Source organism: Aspergillus bombycis (assembly GCF_001792695.1).
Source record: "Aspergillus bombycis strain NRRL26010 chromosome Unknown contig00156, whole genome shotgun sequence".
Classification (NCBI taxonomy): domain Eukaryota; kingdom Fungi; phylum Ascomycota; class Eurotiomycetes; order Eurotiales; family Aspergillaceae; genus Aspergillus; species Aspergillus bombycis.
Genome location: NW_019170158.1, coordinates 3,710 through 20,459, shown reverse-complemented (window position 1 = coordinate 20,459; position 16,750 = coordinate 3,710). Strand labels below are relative to the sequence as shown.

The following is a 16,750-nucleotide window of genomic DNA, read 5'->3' as shown; positions in this document are numbered from 1 at the left end:
AAGTGAAGTCGAGTCGTATCTTGTTGGTACACGCGCGTGTCGGCCGAAGCACTTATCTAGACGGAAGTTTAAACGGAGAGGGTTCATTGCGCATGAACAAGATGGGCGTGAGTTGTCTGGGTCGGGCGAGACAAGAGGAATTCAACCCAGAGCAGTGGATAGTCTAATTGTCTCAGACCAATGGATAGGGACACCGAGGGGACTGTCGATGCGGCGCTGGAGCAAAAATTCTGGTGAGATCCACCCTGCCGGCTCGTGACTCGTGGATGATGACCGATGCGATCGACGCTTATCCTGATTTGCACTGGGCCCAAGTAGTCGGGCTTGACCGAAACATTTTAATACGCGAAGGCGGCGAGGGGAAGAGAAACCCCCCAAGTTAATTGTTTCAATCTCTTTTCATTTGTCACCCCCTCATATGTTACTTTCATCTTGATTAATTCGATATTAAGAGATTAATCAATTGAGTGGGGTACACATACGAGGTGTTCATATCAGATGTACCGCCTCAGAAAAGGGGCCCTCTGATCTGTGGTTGATTGATGCCCTGGAGATCCCAACAACCGACTTTACATGTGCCCTGTGCCCACTGCCTAGGTATGTAGGTACCTACATACCTGGTAGATACTACGTTACGGACATACTTTACCTAGGTAGGTAGCCTACTGTACCTGCGTAGGATTCGATCTTGAGGTTTTCAGTCCAAGGGTTCAGAGTTTACCCTAATCTCACCTGCAACCAATCGGCCCCTCCAGGTCTCTCAAACCAAGAGTTCGACTTTGCTTTGCGGCGTTCAGCCAACCGGTCAACAATCTACTTCCGGAGTAGTGGTACTGTACATACCAGCTCTTGCAACGAGTCAACGACACGGCATGAATTGTTTCAACACGGCCTAATCCAGGAACCACTCGCAAGGTGCAAGGTTTTTTAATCTATTCCGACAAACCGATAATTGCTCACGGTGGAGCCTCAGTCCGGGAAGTAAATCCTTTCCTGGTGGATTATTTCGGCTTACACCGGCACTATATCAAAGGATCGAATATTGCACGATGGTGGAGTGGAGCTTTGCTGTGACATTCGCATTAAACCCGAGGGTCATGTGACATTTGCCCTAACTTGTATAAATCACACCTTCAGGTCATCCGAGATAGAGGCTTGGGCCTCAATAGCTGGACTGTAGGTCTGTGCGATAGTGCTGCATATATCGAGTTGTTACTGTAAGCGATACTAAACTGGCTCCTTGACAAGGGTTAAAGAATAGCACATCCCTATTAGTCAGTATTTGCTCTTCAAACGACAGAGCTAAGTAAAGGTGCCCTGGAAAGCAGAACTTCAGCTTGCAATGTACTTGGGGAATTTCCTGGCTCATACAACTGAAGGGGCTTACTAGCCAATTCACTTAATACTAAGCACCCAGCTGACCTTTGCGAGTCTCCCACGAAAGCACCACTTGTGGGTTCGTGGCTGATGTTCTCGTTGAATCGGGCAGTCTCGTCCCCTTGCATTTGCATGCATTCCCCACTCCCGGCAAGTGATAACCCTGCATGGCGTATCTCCACGAAGAGCATATCCAACATCGTATTGTCTGCATGAGATTTACATACTTATATATACGCATTACAATGGAGAAGACGCGGTGTTTGAACCACCCGTGAGTAAGATTATGCAATAGCTACTAGTACCTGTTAAAATATGATTCTTGTCAGTATCTCCACTGCAATACATATGTCATTGATTCTTGAAATAAACGCAAAGCACACGCCCAGCTCTCCGTACCGGAAGTTCTCACTGACACAATTGGTGTTCTAGCATCGTACACCTCGTAGTAACGTACGTATACAGCAGTGATAGGCTCGAATACCGGACGGCGCAACCCTTCTCTAGGGATTATAATCCATTAACCTGGTTCGTCAACGTCGGGCACTCTAGCTCCGGACAGGTAAAATACCTCATAGCCCCTTATGGATGCAGCGCGATGAAAGATCACTGAACCCACTCCCCAACCCACTTCTGGATCCATTCCGGCTTGACAGCCTCCACGGCCTGCAATTTCTCACTGCACTGCGCGGTGAGTTGCGTATCCAGCACGTTCTCCCGCGTAGACTTGGACATGATATCCTCGAAGAATTCAAGCAGCTTGATGGCAGGGTTTTTAGCGACGAGCGCCTGCAGCTCCTCCTCGTCGCTAAGGGCCTTGCCGCCAGCACCAGCTGTCTCAACGTCCTGCCGGATTCGCTGGACCCAGTCTCGGAAAGGAATAGTTTCAACTGTTTTCCCGGACGTTTTGAGGAGAGCATCTGCCACGACGGGCCGAATTATTTCCCAGGTCAGAGGGTGCAGGTTTACCGGATGAAAAACATTGACACATTCGTTGGTTGTTTTGTCTTTCTTTAGAGCCATATCGACTAATACTTCGGCCAACAGGTCGATTGGTACCCAGTCAATACGGTCGAGAGCCGGCCCGAGGGTATCGGGGAGAGCACCAACGCGTAGGGAGCTCAGGACAAGACTGGGGAACCACTCTGCCTTATTCCACAAGCCACGAGACCGCACAGGCCCCGCGATCTGGCCTACACGGGCGAAAGAAGCATGCAAGGAGCTCTGTTCAGCAGCTTGGGCGAGAAGGTGTTCTGCGAGGTATTTGCTATTGGCGTAGCCGTTTGGAGCCGGGGTTGTAGTCGTGATCAATCCCTCCGGGGTTAAGCCATTGCCAGTGCGGTGGCCCATGGTGGAACTAATGGAAGAGATGAAGAAAAGATGCGGGGACTGAGTGGCGTTGCGGGTGAAGTTGATCAGGTTCACTACTCCCACCAAGTTAGGCTTGAAGGATGCCAGGGAGAGGTTGAAATTAACGGTCCAGGCATTGTGGATTACTAGGGTGGTTGTTGACTGCATCATCTGATAAATATCGGACTGAAGCCCGAAATCTGGCTGCGACAGGTCTGTAGCCCAAAAGCTCACGCGCGACATATCTAATTTTAAATTGTAGGCTTCACTCTTCTTATGCTGCACGTCGATCGCATTACCCTTCCGATTAAGGCAATGTACATGCCTCACCGTTGGGTTCCTTAATAGTGTATCAAGCATGTAGGCGCCCAAATTGCCCGTCGAGCCAGTGAGTAAAACAGTATGGGCCGTGGGGGACTCGGTATGATCGGTGCCGATGGCCAGCTGTCCGATGAGCTCCTGCAGCAGCTGATCTCGGTCTTGTAATTGAGCCTCCTTCTGAGCCTCTGCAGACGCCTCCTGGTGCTGCTGAAGGCATAGTACCGCTTGCGTCAAATCCATCACTGTTGGATTAAGATAGATTAGGTTTGGAGTGAGGGTAGGGGAGCCAAGCCCACGCTTGAAAATACGAGTAGCAGTGATCGTTTGCAGGGAGTCCAATCCGAGATTGAACCAATTCTCCGTATCTGTCAGCTTGTTGACATTCCACCCAGTGATGGTAAGGATGGATTGTCGGATATAATCCGAGATAAGTTCAGGATCCTCGGTGCATCCAGGCCCAAGCCAATCACCGTCATCTTGTGCCAGCTTGTTCGCATCAATATACAAGGCATCCAACTCCGGAGCGTACTGCGCCAGCGTGCCAGCTCGTTGAATGGTTCCCTTACCGGCTCGAAGCATGGGCTTATTCGGTGTCGTGAATAGAATATGAGTCTTGGCCACACGCGCATGCGCGGGACAAGCCGCATTAGCTTGTTCAATGCTTGGCCAAATCTTTTCAATCATCGCAGCGCGTTCACTCACGCTGAGATCCTTTCCATTCACTTCTACTAGGAGAGATGCTTGGAAGCGCTGTGAGCCGGCCACAAGCGCCGCAGTGACATCTGGATTACACGCGATGATGTGCTGTTCCATTGATACTGGATTGGTTTTCTCACCGTTGAGGAAGACAATCACGTCGTCTGCACGACCGCACCAGCGCCAGAGGTCGCGCTTAGCGGGATCTGGATGTCGCACAAACAGGTCTGAAGTGTGATATTCATGCCGATCAGGAAAAAGCGTAAAAGGGAACTGGTAGCGCTCACGTTCAGGGTGACGCGCTATAACCATCTCATACTCCTCCCCGGCGATATTACGGAGTTCGACTCCCATGCGGGGGTGGAAATCGATATAACGCCAGTCCTTAAGGGGATCACGATTGGTTTTGGAGTAGATAGAAGGGACCATCCCGACCTCCGACGCACCATACTGATTCACTAACTTGATCTTTGCGGCTACTGTGTCACCGATCGACTGAGGGAGGTCTCCTCCGCAATAGATGAGATGCGTTAGGTGTTTGCTACAGAAGTCTAGGAGATCCGGGCTCTGTGCCAGTTCCTGGACGATTGACGGCACGATCAAGGCGGTCTCGAAGGGGGTACGTTTTCTCGCTTCGACCAGGGCGGCTGCAGTGGGAAGACCGCCGGATGTTGGCAGGACGAGGCTGATACCGACAGACAAGATGATGAAGTGTAGGTAGGCCAGACCGGCCGCCTTTCCAAGCCATTAGATTGTAGATACTAGCTTTAAAGGGCATTAAGAACGCTTACATGGAAGGGAGGAGGAACCAGATACATTCTCTTGCCCCGATTCCAGTGGTCCAGACTCTCATATCCTTCTGGGGGCTCCAGAACCACCACCTCCATGTGTTTGCAGGCAGTATCGTGGGTCCAGAAAATTGGCTTTGGGATTCCCGTTGAACCAGATGTGTGGCTAACAGGGTCAGCATTGGACATGTTGGGTAGACCCCATAGGGCACAGAACATACAGAACAGCCAGAATCTCTCTGGCGGCTTCCGGATAAGTCTTCGGAAAGTTGAAATGGCGATGTTCCTTGCTCACCAGCTCATCTACGCTGGGGGCATCTAGAACATCTAGGGGGGATGCCTCTAGGATATTCGTGACGGGTGGTGGTCGCGGCACGGGGCTGATCAGGGTGGTGCAATCAAGCCGCTTGAGCAGGCTGTTATGAGCGACCACACTGTTCCGTGGCGATGTGAGGAACATCTAGATAGCAAGGTTAACATTTACCTGTCATGGAAAGATGGCTCATCGCATTTACACAGTATCCGGCTTTGACAGCCCCCAGCACCAAGGCTGGGTATCGTAAGTCATTGGGGCCTACGTATGCGAGGATCTCCCCATGCCCCGGGCCCAGCTTTCTAGTTAACCACCAAGCGATACCATTGATGGCATTGGCTAAGGCTTTAAAGGTAATTGGGTGGTATCCATCTTCGTAACTCATGGAGGAGATAGGATATTCAGTATAGATCGCATCGGGCTTAACCTGAGCATAATGGTCAATGATGTTGGGGATGAGCTGAGTCCGAGGATCAAACGAGGATATTTCTGGAACAGGCATTGTGAGCATGAAAGGATGGCCAGTTGCAATACTCCTCGATTAAGAAATGAAGTGAGCTTAACTTACTGTCAGAGGGCCTGGGAGCTATTTAAAGAGAGAGCTCGCACTAGAGGCAGGCTGGGGAACCGAAAACAAGATGAGGCGCAGCGAGAAAAGAATGCATTGCACGTCAGCGCAAGCTCCACAGGAGGGACAGGTGTAAGGAACTATTATTCGTCTACAACCGATAAGACCGAGAACTGCAACGTGATGTAGTCCGCTGACAGGGGGAGAGCAGCGAATCTTGTGTTCTTTGTCTATACAGCAAATCCTAAACTATACCCAAAGCTTGCAATATTTGACCTCAATGTACTGCATTCCGAATAGGATCCATGCTTCCAGGTTATCCATTTCTGAACAAGTCACAGGATTATCAGGATCCCCAGTAATACTACAAAGCCGTTATTGTCAGCCGAAGATTGCTGAGAGTATAAGTGGACTACTACTAGTACTTGCATTAGCGTTGGGGGCCGTACGCTTACCCTACTACATATGTGCAGGTGCATATACTAGTCAAGTCTTAGTTCAACAGGTGCCCCCGACAATAAGACGATCAATGGCAATTCTGGAGCAGAGCCGGCCTTCCTTTGTATATTTGAGCCTCCTCTAAGAATACGGTATATATACCAGGGTTTTTTTGCGTGCGTGTGTGTGTGTGTGTGTGTGTGTGTGTGTGTGTGTGTTTCAAGTATCGTTTTGTAGGTTGTCAGTCATTTATGTGTTAACAGTGGATCCATTGCTGTAACAATCTGCAAACCACGACTATTAGAGTAGGATGATTGTTTGTCATGATAGATCTAAATGTTACGAGTAATTAGCTCTAGTTCAATCCTATATGCCTACGTAGTATACCTTTCCATGACGACCTTAGTCAATTGATCTAATATGAGATTTAACTAGATCGGGTAAGTGACTAGTAAACTACCCTGCCTATCAAAAGAACGAACGCATACCTGAATCAATTATGAAATCCAAAATGGCATGAAGAGAAGTCAGGTCTTGCTTGGAAATAGGAACTGGCTCAATATTGTATCTCGAGTACTTTCATACCTCTATACTATATATCTCAGGAGCACGGGCGTGTCGAGATCTAAGCCGTTCAAGTACGTAGTATACCTAAGCTTTATAACCATGCAATAACATCTTTTATAAACCAGAGATCAAGCTAACCCCGGCTAAGTGTCTCTACCTTGGTCTAAAGCTGGGCATGTTTGTCATTCTGTCAGGATATAGTCGCCTGAATGTGGGATCAATAATCGACACGGCGAGATTCAAGATACTATGCAAATTAATCGAGCTTGGAGAATTCAAGTTAAGCTCTAATGCATCGTTTTATCAGGATTTACGTCTGTTGGTCTCCCTCCGTCTTCCCTTCTGTAATACTGTACAGTGTACACGCTGTAAAGAATCTCAGGACATGGAAGTGTAGTACTGTCGGTGGAGCAGCTGGTTCTTCACTCCATTTAATCAATGTGCATGAACGTGATGTTGGGGAAGTTGTCAAGAGAACCTAAGGCACAAGGAGAACAAGTTCAAGTCGTCGAGTGACATAATGGGAAGCAGGAAGCTGCGCTGTCTTTCTCATGGGGCTTCTGTGAGTGGTCAAACTGGCCCCAGGGGACTTCCCAGTATGGCGCGAGCATGAAGCCAGACCAATTGGCAAACAAACCGATATATATCGTCCTATCTGCGCTTCGCTCAAACGGCGATCTTGACTCAGAGCTATAGCAAGCGTCTCATCATGACCCCAGCTTAGTAAATCTTCTGATTCTAAGTAGATCTAGCTCCTCCTCCATGTAGCGTTCAAGCCTGTTCTCATTGCTTTGACTTCTGACTGACTACTTGCTTGAGGGGAAATATAAGCAGAAGACGTACTCGTAGACAAGTATCCAGGGAAACCAGTCAATCAATAGTATTCCAGTCTCACATGTGACAAGCTAAGACTAGAGAATCTATTATCCACTGCCTTGTGTTGCAGTGGCAATTATTCAGAAGAGAGTGGCATAATGACTATACGACCTTCAAACAACATTCAACTATTTCGTGACTCTGTCAAATATATTATACAGCCACCTAGCACATTAAGCACAAAACAACACAACGCTATTAATAGACTACTCATTAAACCTAACAGCGCATAAGTAGTACTAAAACTCTACCACAAAAAGCTAATCCAAAGAGAAGGCACAGCCTGGAAGAAAAGGGCCTATACAGTGTAAGCGTTTACCATTGGCTAGAGTAAACAAAACTTAAACATGGCATGTTGATCCTAACATTATATACTAGTACCAGGAGGGGAATTAGTTGGGATTATCATTTTTAAGGGTTCCCGTGCGTGGCATTTAAACATGCATATGTATGAACATGCATGCAGCATGCATGCTGTACGTGCCGTGCTATCGGTGTGTTAATGTAAAAGATTGATTGAATTGAGTTCTGAGATGGTCACTACTAAGTAACTCAATTTACATATTCTATCCTCTGGTATTAGAGGAAGTATATATGTCGTTCTGCGACGCTTCTACAGCCATTCGTTGTTTTTCCGCCCATAGGGTTCGATGGAGGTGGTAGTGTGGGTCAAATGGTCTGTATTGTTGATTTTGGGATACTTCTGGAAGGGTGATCTGAGTCGAAGTAATGATTACCCCGGGCCTTACTTGTATGGGACCTAGACCTCTGGGATGCTGTTATGTATTGGGAGTCCTATATAGTGCGGCCAGGAATACCTTATATGGCTCCACGGTCCCGAACTAGAAGTCCGGAATTACAGCACTCTTGGGGGCTTCTTCCTCCCGATATGGAATGCCATATCACGGTCACGATAACGATACAGTTCATTATTATGCCATATAAGGGATGGATATAAACGGTAGAGCCATATTCTTCGGGACAAACTTAGAAAAGCAAATGCCACCCTCACCCCAAGCGAAATATTAATCATGCGATCAGAGACTTGATACCGGCCTCAAGGGCCGGGGGGTTGGCGCCAACGACATCAGACACCTTCTTTCCATCCTTGAAGAGCATGAAAGTGGGCATGGCGCGGACACCAAGCTCAGCAGCGACCTTCTCGAGCTGGTCGACATCGATCTTGTAGAACTTTGCACTAGGGTACTGCTCACTGAACTGAGCGAGCTTAGGAGCAATGGCCTTGCAAGGACCGCACCACTCGGCGAAGCAGTCGAGAACGACAGGGCCAGAGGCTTCAAGGACCTTCTCCCTGAACTCCTGCTCGCTGTACGAACAGTCAGTGACATGGGTAACCGATAATGTGACGTAAAAAAAGAGAGACAGGGGTTGTGAGAAACAAGTTGCTCGGTGTTCATGCAAGAGAGCGAAGCCTTACGTCTCAATCTTCACAACCTTGCCCTCAGACATGGTGGATGAAGGTGTGAATCGAACGGTGGGGGTAGAGGAAAAAGCTCGTCGAGTGAGATTGAAGTGTGTGCCGACGGAGGGGCGAAGAGAGGTAGTAGATGTGGTTGCTCTAGATGAGATCCTAGCAGAGGAAAGGGAGAGGCGAGCGGTTGATGGTTTAAAACTAGGGAAGATATTAATTAGCTCCGGGTGAGGGGCTGATAGAGGGGCACAAAACGAGAATTTAAATCCCGATATGACGTTTGTCTGTTGGCCTGAGGTTGCACGGTATGAATAATCATCACGGGGTTCCCCTGTCCACACCGAATCCTCTCGGCCACCGTGGAAAGGTCGCGGGTCATGGATGAGATTCTATGGATGGATAAAACTGCTTACCAAGTCACTCGCGATACTCGCAGGAGACTCTTATATTGATTGGTCAAGCTAGGAGAATACATGTTTGGTTACAATTGCGTGGCAATGAGGTGGTTTGGTTGGTCAGTATAGTAGTATGATGGGAGGATTCAATGGCCAGATGAGTGAGAAGACACTTCTGGTTCTCCCGCTTCTGCAGGGCAAACATGCTTAAAGCGGCGGCCCGGAATGGCGTGCTTCCTGTCGCTTATCAATCAGGAATGGTCTGGATCGGCATTCGATTTGGTACCTCAGGCATTCAATTGAGCGAAGAAAACAAACATACTGGAATACTCGAAGACTGCGGATCTACGATACGCTGGGAACAGTTCTAACACCAAAGATAGCATCATTACGTTCATCTCTCAGCCGCCTGCTTCCAGCTACAGCCTAACTACAACAGTTGTTTCTTCGAGAATAGCATGAACTCTCAGCCTCAGAAACTGATGGTTTTCTTATCCAGATATATTATCTTTTCATTGTTACGACACACTAGACTCTCATGCACCATCAATTAATAACTAATATGATATGGCGGTGGGGGTAATAAAGGGTATAGCAATACTGAAAGAAACGCAAGTAACTCATGCAACAACGACTTGCGTGTTGGCATCAATATGTGCATCGAATCGAAGAATGGGATTGCTTCAAGTCTATCGGGAGGATATAGTTTAGAAGAAAATGAATCAAATAGAACCATTAACTTTGCAAACTCATTCAAACTTCAGCTGATGTGGGGGTATCAACAAACACAAGAACTAGCAACGCCCGCGAGCAAGACCAGAAGCACCGAGTCGGCACGGGGGGAGACATCGAAGAATGAAGTGAACTTATGGCCACGTCAAGTGCCACATGGAACACGTGCAAAACCAACAACACAAAGGAGAGACAAAAGAAAGTTTCAAAGGGGTGACTGGGGTATATACGAAAGAGGTTGATAACTACTCTTCGGACGAAAGAACGCCAATGAGAAAATCAAGTGTTGGCGAATGAGTATCACATCACCAAGATCACGCTCGGTAATAAGGCCCCAGTCAAGTTTGGCCATGGGCTAACTGCCCGGTGTAGTGGCGATGCCCTAATGGCCATGGTGGCCGTTGTAGTCATCGTTCGTCTCAAAATAAAATTCCGCTGGATGCTCTTCGATAGGGCTGAACTCCTCTTCCATAGATATTGCACACATAGATTGGACATTATTGAGCAGACCCTCGTTCGACTTGGGCCGGACTGCTGGGTTGACAAGCACAGGACGCTTTGCAATTTCGTCATGCCAGGTCTCCTCGGTCGGCTCTGGCGCATTAACCATTTCAAAGTCGTTGTCTTGCTCACTAAGCACGTGGCTAGCTCTGGTGGTCTCATCGTGGTTGGTGCTAAACTTGACGAGTTGTTCGTTGGCCGGGATTTCTTCCTCTTTAGGTGGCTCTTCACGTTCTTCGTCCAACCTGTTTCTTGAGGAGCTAAGGCTTGGTCGGGCTGGGGTGCTCGTCCTCTGAGAGATGCGACGAAGAAATTGACCTGACATCCAAGACCCTTCTGAGTCTATTGACGCTAGAGACTGAGACAGAGGAATGTTATCGACGTCCCCTTCCATGCTCTCGCCCGTCCAAGAGTGGTGATGGTTTGCACGAGCATCCTGAGGCTCCGAATCAGACCCAGGAATTGGGTACTGAGTTTTCTCGTGCAATTCAGATTTCTCAGCTTCCATTTCAGACTGTTCAAAGGGTTCCTCGGGAATATCGGGCGATTGTAGCCGAGAGTCAGGCGGTGATAAAGGCTCGTCCCCGAAATGTTCCCTGAATTTGGATTGGGAACGTTTCATTGTACCGGAATGTAAAAAGGTTTTTGGAGGAACATATGGAGGAGGTCCTGAGGACTGTGTTGGAACCTTGAAGAAAGATTCATGCGATGTGTTCGATGAGAATTCTGAACCACGGTCTTGGAAACGTTCGCGATAGCGCCGCTTGAGGCGTGAGCTACCACGTCTAAATAAGGAGGTTATTGTGTTCACGCGCCCACTGCTATGATCGGATAGCCGTCGCTCCGAGTCAATAGTTCTGGACACATCCGAGGTGGACTCCCTGCCAAGGTTGTATGCTTGCGAGGATGTCGGACTGTAAACCTCGCGTCTTGTCGGTGAATGAGACGGCGATAAAGTGCTACGTGACATACCCATTTCCTGGGATGGAGCGAAACTGCGCCGCATACCCAACTTTCGCTCCCGAATGGATCTATCATCGATGTTACCAATAACGTGGACACTCTCCAAAGAGTGACGGTCACTCCGTTCGGTATCTTTAGAAAGACTTCGCAACCATGAACCAGTTGCAACCCCGGAAGCATTGTACCTTGTCTCATTTAATCCAGAAGCATCTTCAGCGGTATACTCTTTAGATTCAGCAGGGTAATCGGCGCTCGATCGGCCTCGCTGAACTTCAGCCATGTCCGGCGATTCAACTTGATGGTCGTGGGAACCACTAGCAGCTTCTTCCTTTAATCTTTGGCGCTCAGCAGCGCGCTGCAGTTTGCGCTGGAGTTTCTCATACTCTTCGGCTTTCTTCCTCTCCCTCCGCCGGCGATCCCTTTCCAGCAGCTCCCTCAGCGCGCCTGCATCAAGGTCGTCGGCCAAGTTGTCGACTCTTTTCTTCGAGTGCAGATTATCTTCTGAAACGGAAATAGCAGTTGCCGCTTCCCTCCGAGTTGACGCTTCGGATGGTTTTAAACTTCTTGCTGTGGGAACTCGAGGAGCCTCCACATAACGGATAACAGGACGGGGAGTCCAGGCAGCGAAGCCATTAACCTTAAACGTGCATGACTCAGAGTAGTCAGATAGCGAGGATGCAGAGTCGTGAAGCGGGAGGCTGACGTCCGAAAAGTGTCGGTCTGAACGACGACTCTGGGCTCTAGGCCCTCTACGGGTATAGGCAGATCCTTGTTCACCAGGCAAGGTAGTGGAACGACGAGGTATGTCAATCGGAGATGAGGACATCAGACGAATTTCTCGCTCCCTGGCGATCTCGTAGGCCTTTCGCTTGCTTAGCTTTTTCTTCAGAACCGCGGGTCCATTTTCAGAACGATTTTGTCTCCGCAGCGATGCATTTCGGGACAATGAGGGTTGGTCTTGACCGATAGTAATGCGAGAGATATAACCATCCGAGGTCAGACCAGTTCTGGCTGGGGAGCCCCGTGCACCTTTCACGGGATGCTCACTATGTGACGTAGGTGGAGGATATGCAGTCGGCTGTGAAGAGAGAGGCTGTGCATCTTGAACAGGACCCGAGAGATCGTCAGCAGGCTGTAAGTGTCTGTTCTTTTGACGTTTGGATTTCTTGCGGGAGGGTTTCCTCCCCAATTTGGCATCGTCGAGGCTAAGGCGAGGTTCTTGTGGCACATGGATATCAGCCGTAGCAACTGTGTCCAACTGGACAGTATGCCGCTTATTCTTCCGACCAAACGGCCATATCGCCATGGCGCCTGGTCATATGTTCTTTCGTCCAGCGTAAGAATTAAACGTGGACGCAGCTGTTATCGGATGTAGATTCGGACCGGATGACTAGACTCATGAGGAATAATGGGACGGGGAATCACACACGACCATCAAACCATCTGGACTGTGGCTCGAAGTAAGTAACCGAAATAAATAGAATAGACGGTCAATCCGGCGGCAGTTGAATTGTGAATCAAGGTTAATGATTTTTTTGGTTCTCTTTCTTTTTCTAATGGCCGTCACTGGGAAAAGACAACCCGAGGCAACGCAAAGCGATAGACAAAAAAAAAAGTATAAGATCAAAGAGGTGAAAAAGGCCCCCGGTTGTTGGTATGGACTGGGGGGGTGTCAAAGAGAAACTATTGGTTTAGAACGAACGGGTAGAAAAGACGTAAGTACTGAGCGAGTGCTATTTGTCCAGGTGAAAGTTAAGACCCTCCGGAGCCACACGCCACAAGGAGTGGCAAAAACAAGATAGCTTCAACGATTACAATCAGGTATCAAAGTCAAAAACGAACGAACGGGATTGAAGCGAAAGATGACGAAGAAGATGAAAGTGAGGACAAGGGAGGAAAAGAAGGAGGAAAGGGAGAAACAAGAAGAAAAAAAGTGAGCCCAAAAGACCAAACCCCCAATACCCAAAAGAGTCAAGTCAGTGAGCGAGGGACTGCCAGAGTGACTGCGAGGGCCGAGACAAACAAACCGCCCTTTTTCTGGGTCGCTTTACCCAGGGGAGCAGGCCTGCTGGTTACACCGCGAGCGCCCCCGGGCCCGGCCGTCACAAGAGGGACCACTTGAACCAGAGGATCTTCCCTCCCCTCTCCCCAAAAAGAAATAAAAAATATATATATTTACTCTCTATATAAAATAAAAATAAAATAGAAATCCATATTTCTTTCCCGTCTATTGTTTTACTTTATTATCTCGAAAATTACAGGTCAGTCTGAACCGTTGGTTGTCTGCTGATCATTTGATTGTTATCGACATCTTCTCCTTTTTCAAAGTTTGGTTTTCTCCTAAACCCTGATATACACCGAAACGGCTTTTCTCATCTCAAAAGAAAGCCTCCCGCAGAGGGAGGAGGAGACGTCCTCAATATTCAGTCAGAGCAAAAGAGCAGAAACAAGCAGGGAAAGAATCCAACGGAGGTTGATCATGAAAAATTTCTTCAATTGTGGGGAACCAAATCCACTAGACCAGACTGCCAGATTGAAGCCCAATCCCATTGTTACCACTGATTAGGGAGAGACATCATTGGAATTGAATGCCTAGGGACCTTTTAGTACCTGCTTGAGGGACCACTTAGCCATTGATTAGTTAGTATTCAATAGGTCCCGTCCAAGCGGTGCTCCACTCTCCATACTTAGAAACAGATAGTACAATACCGTCCCGTACAATAATTACCCTGAACCCCAGCGGTACTGTGGGTGTTTGGGTACGTGCGATACTGTTGTCAGCGGTAACAGATGCCTAGAACCATTATTTTCAATAGTTCATCTGCTGCTCTTGTTGAATATGCGAGCGTGATGTCATGATGGACTTTTCAGAACCACTCGTGAGACTCAGATCAAGAATGACTGCAGAATCCCTATATTACTAGGAAGACCCAGGGCAAAAGTATTTTTCACTTCTCAAAGCCGGTGCACTCTACTGAGGGCTAGGATAGTCACCAAGTACCCGTCTAGTTCTCGACATGTTTCCAACTGCCTACACATTAGGGCAATTGCTATCCTCGGAAGGATGCAATACGTAGGTGTACTGCGAATGAGATGAAGCGGTACATTAGAGTCCTTTGAGACAGCGCTAACACAGCCTCTGATGTCAAGGGTGTCAAGGGAGTAAATCACGACATCAATACCTGTTTCCGTGTTCCTGGGGCCTTACCGGGCCTACTCTGCATTATTTCGGGTGGCCATCTCATTGTTAACGCTTAGTGGGCTCTCTTCCATCATAGATTAATTGCCGAAACTCTCTAATCTGAGATCCAAGGTATAATACTTTAAACAACCATATCATGCAGGATCGTGCTTGTCATCCAAGATCTCATGATCTCACGGTATCTACACAGTACAAAGAGTTTTATATCAGACTGACAGTTCTTATACCCCTATGGTACTTACGAAGACATATACGGAGTACATATTCGCACATTACACATTGCCCTCGAGATCAGTGGATCTCAAGGAAAAAAAAAACTCTTAAAGACCGTTGGGTATACTGGGTATATTAAAATGACGACGAACAATGGAGTGGGATGCTCCGGTGGAGAGGTTTTAAAGCATAACGTCGCACTAAGACTTGGGTGGTTTCGCTTAACCAACTGGGGACAGGATAGGCAGCGATACCAATCCTGACGGGAAGGACAGCAACAAAGCCTACCAAGAAGATGAACACCTTCCGACATTTACTTTTAGGAGGTGCTTCTCGTACATTGAAGTACTCCAACTTTCTCATCGGAATCAGCCTGAATTGACTGAGCTGTGCCCAAGCTCCCGGCCCTTTCTTTGGGTGCTTACCGAAAGGAAAAAGTCAGGTACTGTGGTACGTTTATGACAGCCACTGACAGGCCCAGGCGCAGGGGCCATGCCGTGCAGAACCCATGGATGTAACGGTCGAGCCTCCATTTTTAGGTAACTTCCCAGAGCGTGGGGCTTTTGTTTTTCCTACTAAAACTCTTGGGTTCCAAACTTCATCTTCAGACCTTCAGATTTCAGTGTTCCGTTTGTCGATCACTTCGACGCTTCCCTCCGAGATTGTGCCAGTCGGTGCAGGCCTGGCCGTTCCTAGTCGCATATGTGGATATGGAGCTCATTTCCAATTATTATTATTCGGAACAATCTCCCAGAACGCAATGTCTGAATTGTTCCGGAACCAAATTTCTCTCAATTTCATTAGACAGTATCCACCCAATTTATTATGCCTTGCAGATTGGATCCTCACGATTAACTCCTGGGCATGGGCAAAGGAGAAAACGTTGATAATTGGAAGATGCAATCTCAGTGTCATACAAGTACCGAGCTTAGAGCCATGAGACTTCATACCCGAGTCGCAAACCGGGGCCGCTCGAAAGAATGTGGTCCCTCTCCGATTGTGCCGATACAATGGTTCTGCTTTATCATTGGTATCTCGATCCCAGCGCAATGACTCAGGTCTCCAGAAGGCTACGTACCCCAATGAAAATGTCCGCCTTTTTTTTTTCCACATGCGTGCTTACCAATAACTGCGAATATTGTGTACTCCGTAGTAAACGACAACCTGGACACCCACTCTCAGACACTCTTCTACTGATTCTATCGTATGTCTTACAAGGTACTGCCTCCTCAAGCAATACTAGCCGTCTTGCCTGTCGATAAAGCTAGAGGACACTTGTGAATCGACCATCTCCCGAAAATCAGTGGATCATTTGTTCCTGCATCTCATTAATTAAAGACTCGGCCAGATCTCAATCTAGCAGGGGAGCCGAGAGTAAGACATTCCAGCTGACTAAAGCAGACTTAATAACTAGTTCTCTAACGAGCAAGCCACGACTTTAGCCTTGCATGGACGCCAATACTAAACAATCAATTGGCTTCTGTATACGAGTAAGGGAAATTGCAAGGAAACCATCCTCAGACATCTACTGGTACTATGATCTATCAAAGCGGGACTTGTGGTGAACAACCTCTCTCTCTGATTGCGTAAATCTGATGTTGACCTGCAATGCAGGTCGTCGTAACTCATAGGACTGGAAGTAATCCGAAGCCCTACATAGATCAAGTCAAGATTGACATAGATTGCGATCTCGTGCTCGGCATTGTTGATTGGCGGTGTAATTGCTTTTTCATCGCGGTTGTGGGTTCAGACACTTGCATTAGTTAGTTACTGTAAGTAACATTACAAAGACAACAACAACCTTGTCCTCAGGCATAGGGCTTCTAGACTCCGCTTACCCAGAGTGACTCTTAAAGCATCAATTCTCGAACTAAGCACACTGTCCTTGGCACAGATAGTCTCGATGAATCCCCATACGACTAAGCTACGGGTAATTGGAGTAAGAGGATCCTAAAAATGGTCAGGTTATACAGCAACCTGGAATACTTTTACCTTTTGTGTCACACTGCATGCATAAT

The 16,750-nt window shown here is 47.9% G+C and overlaps 3 protein-coding genes across 3 annotated transcripts; all 3 read right to left on the bottom strand.

Annotated features, from left to right (window-relative positions):
* Positions 1–1,983: 1,983 nt before the first annotated feature.
* ABOM_011672 (uncharacterized protein) lies at positions 1,984–5,347 on the bottom strand (the record flags this gene model as incomplete). Its single annotated transcript, XM_022538800.1, has 4 exons — positions 1,984–4,479; positions 4,536–4,698; positions 4,754–4,992; positions 5,048–5,347. 4 exons carry the CDS (start codon positions 5,345–5,347, stop codon positions 1,984–1,986), a joined length of 3,198 nt encoding a protein of 1,065 aa, XP_022383881.1.
* A 2,976-nt stretch (positions 5,348–8,323) lies between these two features.
* Positions 8,324–9,201, bottom strand: ABOM_011671 (thioredoxin family protein; the record flags this gene model as incomplete). The annotated part of the gene is made up of 3 exons (XM_022538799.1): positions 8,324–8,621; positions 8,733–8,927; positions 9,140–9,201. The coding sequence occupies 3 exons, from the start codon at positions 9,199–9,201 to the stop codon at positions 8,324–8,326; spliced, it is 555 nt and encodes a 184-aa protein (XP_022383884.1).
* A 1,034-nt stretch (positions 9,202–10,235) lies between these two features.
* On the bottom strand, positions 10,236–12,623 carry ABOM_011670 (uncharacterized protein; the record flags this gene model as incomplete). The annotated part of the gene is made up of 1 exon (XM_022538798.1): positions 10,236–12,623. One exon carries the CDS (start codon positions 12,621–12,623, stop codon positions 10,236–10,238), a length of 2,388 nt encoding a protein of 795 aa, XP_022383883.1.
* Positions 12,624–16,750: the final 4,127 nt, after the last annotated feature.